General features: G+C 37.1%; 1 protein-coding gene across 10 annotated transcripts in view; it reads right to left on the bottom strand.

Moving 5' to 3' along the window:
* Positions 1 to 20810, bottom strand: part of IMMP2L (inner mitochondrial membrane peptidase subunit 2) — a 917077-nt gene that overhangs the window by 856768 nt on the left and 39499 nt on the right. For all 10 annotated transcript variants that reach the window (XR_005063787.2, XR_005063788.2, XM_037027502.2 and 7 more), the window contains exon 3: positions 18327 to 18463. Coding sequence is in view for 8 of the 10 variants with exons in the window: in XM_037027502.2 (XP_036883397.2) it covers positions 18327 to 18461 (135 nt within the window). In the remaining 2 variants the exon portion in view is untranslated. The remainder of the gene's footprint in view (positions 1 to 18326; positions 18464 to 20810) is intronic.

Below are 20810 nucleotides of genomic sequence, written 5' to 3'. Positions count from 1 at the left end.
CTACATCCAAAAGCAACAGGATATACATTCTTCTCAAGTGCACATGGAACATTCTCCAGAATAGACCACATACTAGCTCACAAAAACAAACTCAGTAAATTTCAAAATACTGAAATTCTACCAACCAATATTTCAGACCACAAAGGTACAAAAGTAGAAATAAATTCTACAAAGAAAACAAAAAGGCTCACAAACACATGGAGGCTTAACAACGTGCTACTAAATAATCAATGGATCAATGAACAAATCAAAATAGAGATCAAGGAATATATAGAAACAAATAACAACAACAACACTAAGCCCCAACTTCTGTGGGACACAGCGAAAGCAGTCTTAAGAGGAAACTATATAGCAATCCAGGCTCACTTGAAGAAGGAAGAACAATCCCAAATGAATAGTCTAACATCACAATTATCAAAACTGGAAAAAGAAGAACAAATGAGGCCTAAAGTCAGCAGAAGGAGGGACATAATAAAGATCAGAGAAGAAATAAACAAAATTGAGATGAATAAAACAATAGCAAAAATCAAAGAAACCAAGAGCTGGTTCTTTGAGAAAATAAACAAAATAGACAAGCCTCTAGCCAAACATATTAACGGAAAAAGAGAATCAACACAAATCAACATAATCAGGAATGAGAATGGAAAAATCACGACAGACTCCACAGAAATACAAAGAATTATTAAAGACTACTATGAAAACCTATATGCCAACAAGCTGGAAAACCTAGAAGAAATGGAGAACTTCCTAGAAAAATATAAATTCCCAAGACTGACCAAGGAAGAAACACAAAAGTTAAACAAACCAGTTACAAGCAAAGAAATTGAAACAGTAATCAAAAAACTACCCAAGAACAAAACACCGGGGCCGGACGATTTCCTTCAGAATTTTATCAGACACACAGAGAAGACATAATACCTATACTCCTTAAAGTTTTCCAAAAAATAGAAGAGGAGGGAATACTCCCAAACTCATTCTATGAAGCCAACATCACCCTAATACCAAAACCAGGCAAAGACCCCACCAAAAAAGAAAATTACAGACCAATATCCCTAATGAATGTAGATGCAAAAATACTCAATAAAATATTAGCAAACAGAATTCAACAGTATATCAAAAGGATCATACACCATGACCAAGTGGGATTCATCCCGGGGATGCAAGGATGTACAACATTCGAAAATCCATCAACATCATCCACCACATCAACAAAAAGAAAGACAAAAACCACATGATCATCTCCATAGATGCTGAAAAAGCATTTGACAAAATTCAACATCCATTCATGATGAAACCTCTCAACAAAATTGGAATAGACGGCAAGTACCTCAACATAATAAAGGCCACATATGATAAACCCACAGCCAGCATTATACTGAACAGCGAGAAGCTGAAAGCATTTCCTCTGAGATCGGGAACCAGACAGGGATGCCCACTCTCCCCACTGTTATTTAACATAGTACTGGAGGTCCTAGCCACGGCAATCAGACAAAACAAAGAAATACAAGGAATCCAGGTTGGTAAAGAAGAGGTTAAACTGTTACTATTTGCAGATGATAAGATACTGTACATAAGAAACCCTAAAGACACCACTCCAAAACTACTAGAACTGATATCGGAATACAGCAAAGTTGCAGGATACAAAATTAACACACAGAAATCTGTAGCTTTCCTATACACTAACAATGAACCAGTAGAAAGAGAAATCAGGAAAACAATTCCATTCACAATTGCAACAAAAAGAATAAAATACCTAGGAATAAACCTAACCAAAGAAGTGAAAGACTTATACTCTGAAAACTACAAGTCACTCTTAAGAGAAATTAAAGGGGACACTGAAAAATGGAAACTCATCCCCTCCTCATGGCTAGGAAGAATTAATATAGTCAAAATGGCCATCCTGCCTAAAGCAATATACAGACTAGAAGCAATCCCTATCAAATTACCAGCAACATTCTTCAATGAATTGGAACAAATAATTCAAAAATTCATACGGAAACACCAAAGACCCCAAATAGCTAAAGCAATCCTGAGAAAGAAGAATAAAGTAGGGGGGATCTCACTCCCCAACTTCAAGCTCTACTACAAAGCCATAGTAATCAAGACAATTTGGTACTGGCACAAGAACAGAGTCACAGACCGGTGGAACAGATTAGAGACTTCAGAAATTAACCCAAACATATATGGTCAATTAATATTTGATAAAGGAGCCATGGACATACAATGGCAAAATGACAGTCTCTTCAACAGATGGTGCTGCCAAAACTGGACAGCTACATATAGGAGAATGAAATTGGACCATTGTCTAACCCCATATACAAAGGTAAACTCAAAATAGATCAAAGACCTGAATGTAAGTCATGAACCCATTAAACTCTTGGAAAAAAACAGAGGCAAAAACCTCTTAGACATAAACATGAGTGACCTCTTCTTGAACATATCTCCCTGGGCAAGGAAAACAACAGCAAAAATGAGCAAGTGGCACTAAATAAAGCTGAAAAGTTTCTCTACAGCGAAAGACACCATCAATAAAACAAAAAGGAACCCTACAGTATGGGAGAATATATTTGAAAATGACAGATCCAATAAAGGCTTGACGTCCAGAATATATAAAGAGCTCACATGCCTCAACAAACAAAAAACAAATAACCCAATTAAAAAATGGGCAGAGAAACTGAACAGACAGTTCTCTAAAAAAGAAATACAGATGGCCAACAGACACATGAAAAGATGCTCCACATCGCTAATATCAGAGAAATGCAAATTAAAACTACAATGAGGTATCACTTCACACCAGTAAGGATAGCTGCCATCCAAAAGACAAACAACAACAAATGTTGGCGAGGCTGTGGAGAAAGGGGAACCCTCCTACACTGCTGGTGGGAATGTAAATTAGTTCAACCATTGTGGAAAGCAGTATGGAGGTTCATCAAAATGCTCAAAACAGACCTACCATTTGACCCAGGAATTCCACTCCTAGGAATTTACCCTAAGAACACAGCAATCAAGTTTGAGAAAGACAGATGCACCCCTATGTTTATCGCAGTGCTATTTACAATAGCCAAGAATTGGAAGCAACCTAAATGTCCATCGCAAGATGAATGGATAAAGAAGATGTGGTACATATACACAATGGAATACAACTCAGCCATCAGAAGAGGAAAAATCCTACCATTTGCAGCAACATGGATGGAGCTGGAGGGTATTATGCTCAGTGAAATAAGCCAAGCGGAGAAAGAGAAATAGCAAATGATTTCACTCATCTGAGGAGTGTAAGAACAAAGGAAAAACTGAAGGAACAAAACAGCAGCGGAACTACAAAACCCAAAAATGGACTAACAGGTACCAAAGGGAAAGGAACTGGGGAGGATGGGTGAGCAGGGGGGGATAAGGGAGGGGAAGAGGAAGCGGGGTATTAAGATTAGCATGCATAGTGGGGGGAGGGAGAAAAGGGAGGGAGGGCTGTACAACTCAGAGAGGACAAGTAGTGATTCTACATTTTGCTATGCTGATGGACAGTGACCGTAATGTGGTTTTTAAGGGGGGACCTGATATAGGGGACAGCATAGTAAACATAGTATTCTTCATGTAAGTGTAGATTAAAGATTAAAAAAAAAATCAGTTCCTGTGTGCTGACCTCCAATGAGTTCTACACAGTGGTATAGAGGGCATGTCAAAGTGTGGGCAAAGGGTCTGTTTGTTTCTATGCTGAAGATCAAGGCCTAGCTGGGCTACCCAGAAAATGAACTAAGATACGATATGAGGAGGGGCTTCCGGCATCAGCACTCTCTGGAGGACTTGTGCCAGGGGGATGATCATCAAAAAGCCTCCACAGGGATCTGGGCGATGCTGCGGTTGTGGCTGCATCCACCCCACCGTTTCCTGGACTTGCCATTGGAATGAGGAGGGAAATGTCTAGGCTGGCATGTGCATACAGTGAGACAACGAATTTGACCGGATCTGTACTGTTGGAACTCAACCAGGAGTTGGGAGGGGTGCAAGTTGTAGCAGTCCAAAATCTTATGACTATAGACTATCTACGGTTAAAAGAACATATGGGATGTGAACAGATCCCAGAAATGGGCTGCTTTGTCTGATTTCTCTCAGACTGTTCAAGTACAGTTGGACAATATCCATCATATCATAGACTAATTTTCACAAATGCCTAGTGTGCCTAACTGGTTTTCTTGGCTTCACTGGAGATGGATGGTAATTATAGATTTGCTTTGTTTATGTCACCATATTCCTATTATGTTAATATGTGTCCGCAAGTTAGTTAGTAGTTTAAAAACTATACATACTTAAGGTACTATACAAGAAGATATGTCAAAGAAATAATCAATCCTCCCATGTTTTCTTTCATATGCTACCTCTATAGCTTTTCTTCTTCCTTCCTAGTTACAACCCTTAAATAGAATTCGTGCCTCATATCGAATTTACCGAGTATCATAATTCCTCCAAGTAGTAAAGATACCTCAAGACAAATGCTGGGCATAGAAGCCACAGGGCATAAATCTGCAAAGAAGTAAAAAGCTAACCTTTGCAAACAATATGGCTTCTCTCTCACTTACCAACTTTACATTTCCCTGTATGGCCCCGGAAGATGACTGGTTAGCCAGAGACGGGTGAGATTCCTTAAGGGAGGAACAACCTAAGACAGGCACAGGGGCCATCAGGTGAGAAATTGGGGAACAACAGTGGTGAAGCTTAGAACCTCACCCCCCCCCCATGTTGAGAGAAAGCTTCTGCATCCATGGATGTTTTATTGCCCTTGTCTAGCTCGGATTAGCACATAGTCTACAGGCACACACCTGATCATCTACAATTTCTCTCTTACAACACTAAACTATGTTTTCCACCTTTATCTTGCATCTACCTACCACTTCAGCGTTTATTAAAAATAAAAATAATAATAATAATAAAGGGAGAAATGTGGGATCTACATATAAATCAAGTATAAAAATCAAACGAATAATCATATTTGACCTGATTGTTTATAGTTCATAATGCATGATCAAAACCGAAAGTTTCTGTGATGAATGCCCTTGTACTGTTCACCATGTAAGAACTTATTCACTATGTAAGAATTTGTTCACCATGTAAGAACTTGTTCGTTATGCTTCAGAAGATTGGAGACTGAAGAGAACTAGGCTTGAGATGGATTAATGACTGTGCATTGAGCATTGACCCCCCTATACAGAATTTTATTGTTGTTAACAACCATTTGATCAATAAATATGAGAGATGCCTTCTCAAAAAAAAAAATTAAACATAAATATACCATACAACTTAGCAATTCCACTCTTAGGTATCTGCCCAAGAGAAATGAAAACTTGTCTACACTGAGACTTATACACAGATGTCCAAACCAGCATTATTCACAATAGTGAAAATGTGGAAACAACCTAAATGTTCATCAATAGTAAACACAGAAACAAAAATTAGATATCCATACAGTGTAAATCTATTTAGCAATAAAAACAAAGTATTGATATACAGTACAACGTGAATGAACATCAAAATACATTATGGTAAGTAAAAGAAGCCACACTGAAAATCCCACGTATTGTAGGGCTCTAGCTACAAGAAATGTCCAGAAAAGGCAAATCTATAAAGCAGATTACTGGTTGTGTAGGGGAAAGGTGGGAGTGAGAATTAACTTCAAACAGGCATGAGGGACCTTTGGGGTGATAGAAATATTCTAAAAGATGATTGTATAACTCCATAAACTTACTAAAAACCATTAAATCACTCACAATGGGTAAATTCAATGGTGTATAAATAAATTCAATTCATTTATAAACCCACTCCACTTTTCCTCCTACCATATTACTTTAATGTTAATCTCAACTATCATATATTTCATTGAAAATTTTAAAAGATTTATACTATAGCAGATAAGGATTTTTTAACCTAACCACTATACCATTTTATACCTTAAGAAATATATTAAAGCACAAGTACTAAAAATGGTACCTTGCTTGAACTTAAAAATAATCTTCTGTTAACTCTCTCATATTCTCAGTTCCCTTCTTTATTTCTTTAAACATACTATATTAGATAGCTGATCATTCTAAATCTAAAGTCTTTAAGGTCTGATTCTACTAAAGGTTGTTACTGGCTCTCATTAATAGTGCTCATTTCATGGGCGGAGCCAAGATGGCGGCTGAGTAGAACAGCGGAAATCTCCTGCCAAAACCACATATATTTATGAAAATATAACAAAGACAACTCTTCCTAGAATAGAGACCAGAGGCCACAGGACAACATTCAGACCACATAAACACCTGCGAGAACCCAGCGCCTCATGAAAGGGGTAAGATACAAGCCCCGGCCCTGCGGGACCCGAGCGCCCCTCCCCCCAACTCCCAGCAGGAGGAGAGGAGTCAGAGCAGGGAGGGAGAGGGAGCCCAGGACTGCTGAACACCCAGCCCCAGCCATCCAGACCAGAGCGCAGACACAGTGCATGTGTGGGGTCCTGGATACTAGGGAAATAGGGCAGCAAGACCGGTGAGCGGGTCCCTCAGGTCAGCACCCGAGGACAAAGAAAAATGAGCGGCTTTTTCTTTCTTTTTTTTTTTGGCGGGTGCTTTTTGGAAGTCTTAAAGGGACAGGGAACACAAAACCGGATGGAAGCGTCCCGGGTCACTTAGTCCAGAGGCAGGGAATCTGGGGATCTCTGGGCAATCTAAACCCCTGGGCAGCAGGGAGCACGGAGGCCCCTCACGGAGATAAATAGCCTCCTGGCCACTCACCCTCCAACACAACTCCACCATTTTGTAGCAGCAGCCTAAGCCAGGCCATGCCCACCGCAACAGCAGAGATAAACTCCATAGCAGCCAGGCAGGAATCAGAAGCCCTGTCTGCACACAGCTGCCCAGCACAAGCAACTAGAGGTTGCTGTTCTCCCAGGAGAAAAAGGCCACAAACCAACAAGAAGGGAAGTTCTTCCAGCCATCACTTTCCCCAGCTCTGCAAACTATTTCTATCACCATGAAAAGGCAAAATTACAGGCAAACCAAGATCACAGAGACAACACCAGAGAAGGAGACAGACCTAACCAGTCTTCCTGAAAAAGAATTCAAAATAAAAATCATAAATATGCTGACGGAGATGCAGAGAAATATGCAAGAGCTAAGGGATGAAGTCCAGAGGGAGATCACAGATGCCAGGAAGGAGATTACAGAAGTGAAACAAACTCTGGAAGGATTTATAAGCAGAATGGATAAGATGCAAGAGGCCATTGATGGAATAGAAACCAGAGAACAAGAACACATAGAAGCTGACACAGAGAGAGATAAAAGGATCTCCAGGAATGAAACAATATTAAGAGAGCTGTGTGACCAATCCAAAAGGAACAATATCCGTATTATACGGGTACCAGACCTCTTCTTGAACATATCTCCTTGAACTAGGAAAACAACAACAAAAATGAACAAGTGGGACTATATTAAGCTGAAAAGCTTCTGTACAGCAAAAGACACCATTAATAGAACAAAAAGGTACCCTACAGTATGGGAGAATATATTTGTAAATGACAGATCCGATAAAGGCTTGACGCCCAAAATATATAAAGAGCTCACGTGCCTCAACAAACAAAAAACAAACAATCCAATTAAAAAATGGGCAGAGAAACTGAACAGACAGTTCTCCAAAAAAGAAATACAGATGGCCAACAGACACATGAAAAGATGCTCCACATCGCTAATTATCAGAGAAATGCAAATTAAAACCACAATGAGGTATCACCTCACACCAGTAAGGATGGCTGCCATCCAAAAGACAAACAACAACAAATGTTGGCTAGGTTGTAGAAAGGGGAAACTTCCTACACTGCTGGTGGGAATGTAAATTAGTTCAACCATTGTGGAAAGCAGTATGGAGGTTCCTCAAAATGCTCAAAATAGACTTACCATTTGACCCAGGAATTCCACGCCTAGGAATTTACCCTAAGAATGCAGCACTCAAGTTTGAAAAAGACAGATGCACCCCTATGTTTATCATAGCACTATTTACAATAGCCAAGAATTGGAAGCAACCTAAATGTCCATCAGTAGATGAATGGATAAAGAAGATGTGGTACATATACACAATGGAATATTACTCAGCCATAAGAAGAAAACAAATCCTACCATTTGCAACAACATAGATGGAGCTAGAGGGTATTATGCTCAGTGAAATAAGCCAAGCGGAGAAAGAGAAATACCAAATGATTTCACTCATCTGTGGAGTATAAGAGCAAATGAAAAACTGAAGGAACAAAACAGCAGAATCACAGAACCCAAGAATAGACTAACAGGTACCAAAGGGAAAGGGACTGGGGAGGATGGGTGGGTAGGGCGGGATAAGGGGGGGGGAGAAGAAAGGGGGTATTATGATTAGCATGAATAATGGGGGGGGTAGGAGAAAGGGAGGGCTGTACAACACAGAAGAAGACAAGTAGTGATTCTACAGCATTTTGCTATGCTGATGGACAGTGACTGTAAAGGGGTTTGTGGGGGGGACCTGGTATAGGGGAGAGCCTAGTAAACATAATACTCTTCATGTAATTGTAGATTAATGATAACAACAACAACAACAAAAAAAGCAGTTCCTTTGTGGTGATCTCCAATAAGTTCTTCACAGTGGTATAAAGGGCATGTCAAAGTGTGGACAAAGGGTTTGTTTGTGTTTATACAGAGGATCAAAGCCTAATTTGGCCACCCAGAAAATGAATTAAGATACAATATGAAGAAGAACTTCCAACATCAACATTCTCTGGAAGAGTCATTCCAGAAGATGAACATCAAAAAACTTCAACAAATATCCTGGCACTGTTGCAGTTGTAGCTGCATTCATCCCACCAGTTCCTGGACTTGCCATTGGAATGAAGAAGGAGATGTCTAAGCTGACCTGTGCATACAGTAAAACAACAAATTTGACTGGATCTATACTGTCGGAACTCAACCAAGAATTAGGAGAAGTGCAAGTTGCAGCACTCCAAAATCTTGCAACTTCAAACTATCTACTGTTAAAAGAACATATGGGATGTGAACAATTCCCAGGAATGTGTTGTTTTAATTTGCCTGATTTTTCTCAAACTATTCAAATTCAGTTAGACAGTATCCATCATATTATTGATAAGTTTTCACAAATACCTAGGGTGCCTAACTGGTTTTCTTGGTTTCACTGGGGATGGCTGGTAATTGTAGGTCTGCTTTGGTTATGTAGCTGTATTCCTATTATGTTAATGTGTGTACGCAATTTAATTAGTAGTTTAAAACCTATACATGCTTATGTTACTCTACAAGAAGATATGTCAAAGAAATAATCAATCTTCCCATGTTTTCTTCCATCTCCTACTTCTATAGCTTTTCTTCTTCCTTCCTGATTACAACCCTTAAGTAGAATTCGTGCCTCATATCGAAATTACCAAGTATCATAATTCTTCCAAGTGGTAAAGATACCTCAAGACAAATGCTGGGCAAAGAAGCCACATGCAATAAATTTGCAAAGAAGTAAAAAGCTAACCTTTTCAAACAACACTGCTTCTCTCTCACTTACCAACTTTACATTTCCCTGTATGGCCCCGGAAGATGACTGGTTAGCCAGAGACGGTAAGATTACTCAAGGGAGGAACAATGTAAGACAGGCACAGTCGCAGGGGCGCCATCAGGTAAGAAATTGGGGATCAACAGAGGTGAGGCTTAGAACCTCACCCCTCCTGTTTTGAGAGAAATCTTCTGCATCCGTGGATGTTTTGTTGCCCTTGTGTAGCTTGGATTAATACTTAGTCTATAGGCACACACCTGATCATTTACATTTGCCCTCTTACAGCACTAAACTATGTTTTCTACCTTTATCTTGCATCTACCTACCACTTCAGCACTTTATTAAAATAATGATAATAATAATAATAATAATAAGGGAGAAATGTGGGATTCACATATAAATCAAGTATAAAAATCAAACAAATATTCATATTTGACCTGATTGTTTATAGTTCATAATGTGTGATCAAAACCGAAAGTTTCTGTGATGACTGCCCTTGCACTGTTCACCATGTAAGAACTTATTCACTATGTAAGAACTTGTTCACCATGTAAGAACTTGTTCGTTATGCTTCAGAAGATTGAAGACTGTTGAGAATTAGGCTTGGGGTTGATTAATGATTGTGCACTGAGTCCCCTATACAGAATTTTATTGTTGTTAACAACCATTTGATCAATAAATATGAGAGAAGCCCTCTAAAAAAAAAAAAATAGTGCTCATTGCATTGTGTGATGTTTTTACTGTGAGATCATGTTCATCAAACTTTGCATGTGCCCACAGTGTCTCAGGCTGCTCTAAACCCACGTCCACTATAAGTTAATTTCTCAGTTTGGAGTTCTTCAGTTGCAATGAATGTGAATTCAAACTTCAATCCTACTTTACAGCTTTACCCCTCTACTGAGAGCCTAGACAACTTTTCCCTAGAGATGTGTCTCTTCCACAGACCTGAAATGATTCAGAATTTCTGTTCCAACTCTCTACCTTGTATGAGTCTAGGACCTTGTCTTTTCATTCCCATGTAGTCATTAAAACCAAAAACTCTGAATTACCAGGAATTGATTGGTGTCTATAGGATAGCAATTGGCTTTAATGCATACTTACTACTCTGGAAATGTATTCCCCCTTATTTGTGGTCTCTGATCATTTCTCTTACCTCCCTGTAAAGTCATTATGTATTTTTTAAGGAAGTTTAATGTTTTGTGTACACCATTTTATGAGTTTTGCATTGGGAATATTTTTGAGATGTCTATTCTACCATATTTCCAGAAACTGAAGTCTAATTCCATCTTTTAAAAAATCTTATTATGAAATCTGTAATCTTCAGTTTAGAATAGGACATCTTCCATCAATCTGAGCTCCAAAGTTTAAAATCTTTCTTCTTACACTATAATATAAGCTTAATTTCTACCTTTGTGTCAATTCTAAATCTACTAGAAAATGACCCCCAAATTAAATAGCTTACTAATTAACATCATTCTATAAACCAAAACAAAATGGAAGACAGTATCTCTGCAAGCAGGAATATTATGAAGAGACATTACAGCATAGTATTAAGCACAAATTTTATTTGTTCTTATTTAATAAAATAGAAAACATTATCAGAACAGGTTTAAGCATGTCCTAAAACTTAAAGGCTGTGTGAGTTTAGCTAAGTTATCTCAAAATGTCTGACCTCAGTTTTTTCAAATGTAAAGGTTAGAACTTGAGTCAACATCTTTTAATGTATCAAAAGTTCTATGCATATAAATCTTAATAAAGTATGAAATTTAAAAATCTGTAAAATAAAAGCATTAATATACTAACAGCAAGCATCATGACTCAGAAGAGTATATAGAAGTATTGTTAAAGAGGCATGATAGATGCAACCCACTCTCAAATGGTTCAATAACAACATTTGCATGTGTATATATATATATATATATATATATATACACACACACATACATACATGTATGTATATTCATATAACATAGATATATTAATTATATATATTTCTACAGATATGTAAATATGGAGATAGAAAGGAGAGGGAGAGAGGGAAAGAGAAAAAGGCAAATAAAAAGAAGAGAATAAAATAAATGTGGCAAAATATTAAAAACTGATGAATCTGAGTAAAGAACACATGGGAGTTCTCTGCAATATTCTTACAACTTTTCTGTAAATCTAAAATTACTTCAATATTAAAAATAAAAGAGTGTTATGAAGTCAGCATTTAAATAACAGATATAACCCTGGCTATATAAAGTAGAAACATACTGTTACTCTATCTTGGGAAGTGAGGAAAATCCATGAAGGGACATTATAAAGTTATCACTCACCAACTGTTTCAGTATCACATATGTCTGTTGTTATAAATATAAACCTATCTATTTGAATTCTTATTAATGACAGGCTGCAGAACTACATAAAAATGCATAACATCCTAAGAGGTAAAAACCTCAGGTGAGATTTTTGAGCCAAAGGTAATTTGGAAAGAAAGCTCATGCGTAATCCTATAAAGCATTCCAACATTAACTCCTGGCTCCCTTCAAAGTCAGCCCCAGATGACGAAGGGGAGTAAGAACACAGAGCAGTCAACATAGGAGGAAATGTGTGCCCCACGGTTCCCAGCATCTTGCAAGCGCAAATTCAGCAGGTAACAAAACTCCCTAACTCTACATTAAATTCTGGTGCAAAAATCACAATATATCTCTTTCCTTTAGAGTGTATTTGTATCTATCTTCTTAAAATGTCAAAATAATAGTTACAACTAATAATAGCTGTGGAATATCAAGCCCACTATAGTTGAAAAAAATTTTAAATAAAATAAACTGAAATAAATAAATGTGACAGAGAGAGAGAAAAACAGAGCAGGAGCCTCTTAGCTTGCTTTTCTGACAAAACTTTTAATTTTAAACTCAGCAGGAAACAAGATAATGACTGCAAAAAGCCAGGTAGGAGTCTAAGATGCTTATTACAAGCCAGTTTCTTCAGCATCATTTGTAGTAGCTGAAAGGCAAGACAATTTTGAACCAATGAATGTTATTGATGAATAAAGACCTCAATGCTGGCAAACTCTACCTTATATTCTCTAATTTTTTAATGCATTCTGTACAAATCTTTCTCTGAAGTCTGAGCTACAGAGATAGTATTGTGTAGTAATGTTTCAAGTATTTTCCCCTCTGGCAATGCATAATGGAAACAGGAAAATAGTATAAAAAATATGAAGCAATTGCAACAAAAGCAGGACAATGACACTTAGAATTATTTCCTTCACTTCTTTTTAAAATCTTAATTCTTAATTTTAAATGTAGAAGGCATACACCTTTTATAAGAACCAGTGACCCTGCTGCAGGCATTCTTATTCAAATAAAATCTAAAACTTTGGTGTGAGGTCATTAAACTATTCCTAGGGCACCTTTTAACTCTAAAAGCCTCTGTAAGCAACTGAACTTCTACTTTGAATAATTGCATTCCACTGACATAAATTCCTTCTGTAGTTTCAACTGTATGCAATATCAGTCTTCATTTCCTGAGTTACATTAATGTTGAGTAATGTGATGCTTTAAAAAAAAAAGTGCATCTACTTTCACAGTAACCTTTCTTTCAGCAACCAGTAGAAGTGATTCATTGCATTAGAGGGGAATAGGTCAGTATGAATAATCATTAACCAACAATTTCTGCCAGCATTCCTTGTGTGAAGAGCATTACAAAAGGTACATCTCATCCAGTAAAATATATATATATCCATACATTATTTTAAAAAAAAAACAAATGTTTCACAAATTGAATCCTATTTTCCATTGAATTATATCATTTAATCATTAAAAACTGTATTTTCATTAATGACCTACTTTCAACTAGCTGTGACTACCCATGTTTGATCACTTTTATCCTTCTAGTCAGAAACCTAATGAACTGTAAATTAATAATGGAAAACCCAACCTCAAAAAAGAACCACTGAGTAGTATTTGAAAATTAAAGAATTATTTCTTACAAGAGGAATTCTGAAAACAAGCTTCTCCTATTAAATCCCATGCCAACAGAAATGTTAAAAGAAATAGAGCTCTTGCGCAAAATTTGTTATTCATGTTGTTTTCCCAGTGTTGCTATAACAGCATATATTCAATAAACTCTCAAGAACTAGTATTATATGGCTCCTTAATAAGATTTGATCTTTCAATCCTTGGATTTTCCTAAATAACATGTCTATAAATTGCAGAGTGACCTTTAAGAAAATCTATTCTAAAGCGATGATCCAATTGGCCATGGGCCAACCTAAAGACATCTAAAATGGATCAATCCATTCCAGAATTTAGTGACCACAGAATTTCAATCTATTGCAATTTTGTCAGTCGGACTACAAAGACTAGGGTCATTCAAGGTAGACTCCAAGGTAAAAAACAACTTTTCAGATCACCTCTGAAGTCAACCGTATGTCCTTGGAGTCACACTGGCTATGGTACATGTACTTACCCATTCGCAGTTCTTCTAGCTCTCCCCACCTTTGTCATAACTTCCCGATGAGTGGAATGTAGTGCCCCATCTCATTGGTTTTACAGTGTGACTGGCTTTGACCAATGGAATGTAAACAGAAGAGTGGAAGTTCTAAACTGAGGCTTTACAAGGTTCTGCATGTTTCCATTCACCCCATTGTACCCTGCGGTCACCATGAGAAAAGCACGCGCCAGGCAGCCGCAGCTCCTTCTGTCTAGGCCCCAGAGTGAAAGACACAAAAGCCCATGAAACCAAAGCCACAGCCAACCCACTGGCCCATGGGCAAGAACTAAAGATCTGTACATAAACCACTGAAATCTCATGACTGTTTGTCGCCATAGTAAACATTAATACTGTGGCTAACAATAAAAGGGTTCAAGGCACTATTCTTAGGTACCACTCTGCTCCAGATTAAAATTTCTAGGTCTATTCTCCACAACAGTATGCTGAATCAAACAAGTTTTCATTTCTGGATGTATCAGGCACTAGCTACACATCTATCAGACATCTTGATTTCTCCTATATTAATCTCACCTGAAAATGTATCCATCATCCAGGATGAACAATTCTTGAACCCCCTCTACCAAAGTAAAAGTACCTTGAAGGCAGAATCTGTGTCTGATTTACCACTCCTCTATAGCACATGAAATAGTGTTCTGCACTTACTAGTCATTGGGTAAATGACTCTCTATCCCAATTCACAGTTACTACTGCTTGTCATTATTATCCATATTCCAAAATGACCTCCTGAATTGTAAAATTATTCATATATTTAAATAACAATGATTAGATACACTAGAAAGTAATATGCAACTAATGATGCTCAAGACTTATAACCTACGCCAATAGGAATTCCTTCAAAATGGTGGCAGATTCCTTCAATGAGCATTGAGATGTAGAATGGATGGCTAGAAGACAAACCTCACAGTGCTACACACAACATGCCGCAGAGATGTGTCAGCACTCAAGGGTATGATTCCAAAGGAGGTGCTGTGGAGGGGCATATGGAGCCCCTTCTGGAACACTTTTCTGCCTGGGCTCTCTTATCACTGTCCCCTGTGCCACTCTGTCTCCTGCTTACTGTTCACAGGTGTCTGGTTTTCTCTATCATCCTCTATCACCCAACTGATCCATTTTATTTTCTTTCTTCTTCTCTAGGCTGTCTTTCTGTCTTGCCTCTTGCTTTTTCTGCCTTGCTTTCATACTTTTAAGCCTTAATACAAGAAGATATCACCACACATCCACAGTACTCCTTCCCCTTATAACAAATCAACCAAGTGCCATCACTAGATATCATTTTCAGGCTTCAGAGTCAATAAAAGCAGGTGTGTTCCTTGCAGGATGCCCAGGAACTTCCAGATATCTCCACATACCCTGCCAGCTATTTTAGTATTTGCATCATTAGAGAAATTTGAAGACAAGAATTTTTTCAAATTTTTTGTCAAAAATTCTGCTGAATCCATGTTCAATTTATCAAAGCTGTGCAACAAAGAAGTCTTCAAATATGCCAAATTAATTAATCATTGTATCTCATTTTTGTAATTTCTGCTCCTAAATAATTTTAAATATGATTTTGTGATATTTAATGAAATTGTAAATAAGTATCTGTTATACACAGTAGTAGTCTAAAATTCCTAAAAACAGACCCAACCATGATAAACATACATTTTTCCTTTCCTCCCTGAATAACCTTTCCCCTTTTATTCTGAAAGCAGCACTCTCTTGCCTTCTTCTGGAAAATGTCACCCCCATGTCACCCTGAAAGCCCATGGAAAAATATGATTCAGATACCTGCTGTCCTTCTGTTACTGAGCCTAGCCACTGGGAGGGGTGCACAGATCCAACGCTGGGCCAATCATGGCACCCTAACCGGCTGGCCAAGGTTATGTACATTTGTGTAGGCAAGGACATGTGACCCAAGCTAAATCAATCACAGCCCTTCCCCCAACATTTTTCCAACTGAAACTAAGGCAAGAGGAGAGATTTCTCTCAAGCAGTGATGACACAGGGCATCTTAAGGCATGACAGCTGCCAGTAGCAATGTACCTGCATGATGAAGAAAGCTGGTCTGGGAGAACAAAGCCAAAACTCAGACAGAAGCAAGACTGAGCACTCTGGCAGCATTCAGGTCCCTAGTTCCAGTCGTCCCTGATGCTTGCCATGCTCCTGCCTTCCTCCCAGATATAAGCCTTCCAATAAATTCCCCTGTATATCTAACTCAATTCAGGCTATTTTTCTGTAATCAGTAGCCAAGGAAATTCTACATAGTATATTAAACAAACTACATGGTAAAAAATTTTGACTTCTTGGAGATAGGGTCCAGGAATACTGTAAGAAATTCAAATATTCATAAACAGTATTAGTCAATAGATTGACATTTAAGATAATACTATTTAACACTTTCTTCACTGCCTACTTCACTGTGGATAAGCCTCATCTTTTCAGAAGGCAGTCAACTTCTAGTTTTTAGTGAATTTCCTCTTAGCACAGTCCTGAACATAGATATTCAGTACATAACTGGGCTAAAAGATTGGAATACCGTGATTGCCATATGATCCTGTGGAATACCATTAGATCCAAGATAAGGAGTTTTTGTGATCTGGAAAAATGCATCTCACAATAGCGATAGTTATGTAGCAAGACAGTACTAGTGACATTAGAAAAAAACATTAGTAACTATTATTTGTTACCAAAAGATACATGTATCCATCAATGTATTCAAAGGGTCCAAGGGACCAAAAAGGGCTTTGAGTAGCTGTAGAGGAGGCAGTTTTAATCTCAAATGAAGAATCTGACTCAAAAACTTTACAAAAAAAAAGTCTAGCTTTTCCTAAAGATTTGGTCTAAGATGAGGCTATCAGGGATTCAAAATTAAAGAGGCAGGAAATGTAAAATCCAATCTGTGTAATACATATTAAACTGCATTTAGGAATAAACCTATATACCTGTTAATCCCTCTTCCTAAGTTTATTATACCCCTGCAGTAAAATATTTTCTCATTCAAAGTAAGTAACCAGTTTGCTGTGGCTGGTGACCCACTGTGGAGGGAACCTGAGAGACAAGGGTTGAACTCAGAATCCCCTGCCCAACAGAAGGCCCACAGAGGTAAATATTCAGACAGCCCTGCTTTAGATCTTTAGCTTCACTCAAAAAGTACACACTCTAAGTGTCTCACAGACTACCAAAACTCAGAAATAATTATATTTAAAAAAGTAATTTCATTTTAACTCCTCAAGCTGATGTATATGCTCTTAACTAGTTCTAACTAAAACAAAAAGGAGAAAAAGTAAGCTAGTAATTTTCTGTAAAATTTTAAGTTCTTAGAAGCTTATATATTCATTTACTCATTTGTTTTACCCAACTATGTAGCACAATGCATGAACTTATTACATGCTAATCACAGAAGAAAATAAATCATATTAAAAAATACAATTCTTCTTAATTTTATAAACTTAAAACAGCTACATTCTAGACATCAACTTTAGAACAACAAAGATTTCTGTAAATTATTCCAGGAGACTATTTGCATATAACTTTTGGAAATCACTACAAACTTCTTCTAATGTAAACAGCATTTAATCTTTTCAATCATCAACATGCTTAAAGAACATACTAGAATATCTGAGATCAGTGCTCTAGACTTTTCTATGAAAAGTATATATACATATGTATATACTTTTACATATATACATACATATATACTTATATATATAAGTATGTGGATTATTATATATTGATAAATGTCTATATCTAATATATATCTGATACTTATATATGTATATATATATATATACACACACAAACATATATATCAAGAATAACTGAATTTGATTTTAATAATATAGGTAGATAAATTAATATACATAGATATATTGATACAGATATGTATCATATATATGTATTAACATATTTATATATATATATCAATAGAATCATCGGATTTGACCCAAACCCACCTGCAACTGTACCAATAACTTAGTCTTAAGAGTATATTTAAGTACAGATTCAAATATGGGTAACTAAAATATCTTAAAATCCCAAGACATATCCACAGAAAATGGTGTTATTTACTAAAATGTCTTTAAATTCTGCATTTGTAGTTCCTAAAAATACAAACTACCTGAGAATTGTCAGAGAACTACCTGACAATTATTTTTCTTCACCTTTACTCTGACTATAATATGACTGCATTAGATCTTACAGTCTTTTTATAAGTCCTTCAGTTCCCAGCATAGAAATAATATACAGAAATCTCCTGTCCCATGCTTCAGAAACAAGGACGCATGAGTTTTAGAGGGTGGAGTCAAAGTAGTTTTCACCTGCATTGATGCTCCTTCCACTCTTGCCACACAGGCAACCCGATCCAGGAACGTCACTGCCACGGGCACTGCCACAAAGAAGCCTTTACAAAAAGCCTTCAAGTATCTTTTCCACCAGCCTTGTGACTGTGCCATACCTAAAACACAAGGAAGGCAAGCATGAGCTGAGTCTCAAAAAATGTGAAAATGAAAGACACAAAAACAGCACTAGAAAAATAAGAATTAAGAAAAAGCAACCTCATCTCTTAATACATCTCACATGAATCCCTGTACCTATTGTAATAAACTTGATCTAAAGTCCCAATGGCAAAAAAATTGACTCAGGTGAACTCTTTTCAATAGCTCAAGTATACCTGATAACTTCAGTGCACAATTTCTCCTCACAAAGCAGTATGTTAGAAAACAAGTGAGTAAATCCTTTCCTGTTGCTGACTACTGTGGTGGAGATGCTCCCTGTACCCCTAATATCTGTTCTCTTCTACAGCAATAGAAGTTTTAGTGGGATGTGTGGCTGCCCAGCCTCCTTTACAGCTAAGTGTAACCATGTGACCAGGTTTGATGAATGGAAATGATATACTACTATATTGTGCCCTTAAAAGGACTAACCCTTCCACTTGCTGTTCCCCATTTTATGATGTATCTGTAATAATGAGGTGGTAATAGGAGCAGAAGTTGCCATCTCAAGCTTAAGATGACAAAGCAACAAAATAGAAGAGTCCTAGGTCCCCAGCACCATGAAGGCACTGTAACTGCCCTGCATTGCTCACACTTGAATGCTTAAATAATAAATAAATCACCTTCCATCATGTTTAAACCACTACTACATGGGACTGCATTATAGCAGTCAAACTGATCCTAACTAATACAAAAATGAAATCTATGATAGATCAGGAAAACATCACTGCATGTGAATTAGATACGATGATTATCAGCTCTTACTTAGCCCTGTAACCACTTAATTAATTTTCAGATTTCCCAGGGATAAGGCAATCCCTTAACTGTCTCATGCAATGAAAAATAAAATAGTGAGAGAGAAAATATCCTACCCTGCCAGGCCAAATGGAGCCAAACACAGTCCAACAGATGAAGAACCCTCTAGATGGGGAAATATAAATGGCCAATTTGCTCACTGTCTTCCCAGATAAGATCCATGCTAACCAAGGTCAGAAGGAGGTGGTGAAGGCAGGGACAGGGATAGAGGTCTCTTGACCTCCCCTCTTTACGATGTGTAAGTATATCAGAGCAACTGAAAAATTCCCTAATACAATCAAGAGGCTTGTTTAGCCCTAAACCCATACAGGTCAGTTTGCTTACAAGATGATCTAAGATTTCTTGTCCTCTTGAAAGCATGTCCAAAAGGGTACAGATATGCAATTCAGACTATTTAGAATTTTTTCTTTTATGTTTCCAAAAGCCACACTACCAATAGAAGTACTGCTGTAATAATATTAATATTACAGACATGAATAAAAGTCAAACGTAGGTAACAACATAAGAAGGAAAGAAAAAAATTAAGAAATGTGTTCATGAAGAATATAAGGAAAAGGAGGGAGAAAATAAGCAAATATAAATGAATATATGTTTGCACCTATCTATATGAGTAAATATAAAAAAGCAGAAAAACTATAGTTAAACTGTCCAGAAACTCATTTCTGAAAATTCTACCTGTGAACTATATAATTTAAAGAAACAGACTATGTTGGTGATGGTAGAGACAAAGTTAAATGGCCAGACTTACAATAAGTCTTTTAGTCTTAGCTGACAGGACTGGAAATGGATGGGCAATGGGGTGGGGAAGAGGAGATAACAGAAGGAAGTGTCAAGAGGCAGTAGTATATATCAAAGCTGTTATTTTGCCATTCCCTTGAATTATATTCCAAGGTACTAAAAATATGCTATTAATTCAGTTCTTCAAACTTCTATTCAGTCCTACTAAGTACAAGGCCACGAGTTAGGTGCTGGGGATATAGGACTGAAAAAGAAGATAAGGTCCTTGCACTCAAGGAGTTGCAATGTTACCAGAGAAGACTGCCCTTAAACAAATATTTCCAATGGAAAGGAGCATTAAAAAGGGCCATGCCCCTGGACTATGGGATCATGGAGCAAGGAAGTCTCTCCATCAGAAAATGATCTGGGAAAGTCTCCCAAATGAAATGGCATGTGAGGTGAGACCTGGGCATTTTGAAGGACTAGGAGCAAAGTAAAATGTGGCTATTCAAGAAGCTAAAAGAAGTTCAAAGTTTGGGTGGAGTATACCCAAAATTTATTATGTTAATTATTAATTTTTAATCCAATAAATATTTTTTGACTAGTAAACACCAAAGCTAAGTACAGAAGATAAAAAGATGGCTAAACATACAGTATAATATTAATTAAAAGTTCTCACAAAACAGTACTTTATCTTTTCTATATAAATTTATATATACATATAAAAGTATTTAAAATAGAATATTAATTGTATTACTATTTTAATAATTTAAAAAA

This window comes from Manis javanica, chromosome 6, assembly GCF_040802235.1.
Source record: "Manis javanica isolate MJ-LG chromosome 6, MJ_LKY, whole genome shotgun sequence".
NCBI classification, from domain to species: Eukaryota; Metazoa; Chordata; class Mammalia; order Pholidota; family Manidae; genus Manis; species Manis javanica.
This window is presented reverse-complemented; position numbering and strand designations above follow the sequence as displayed.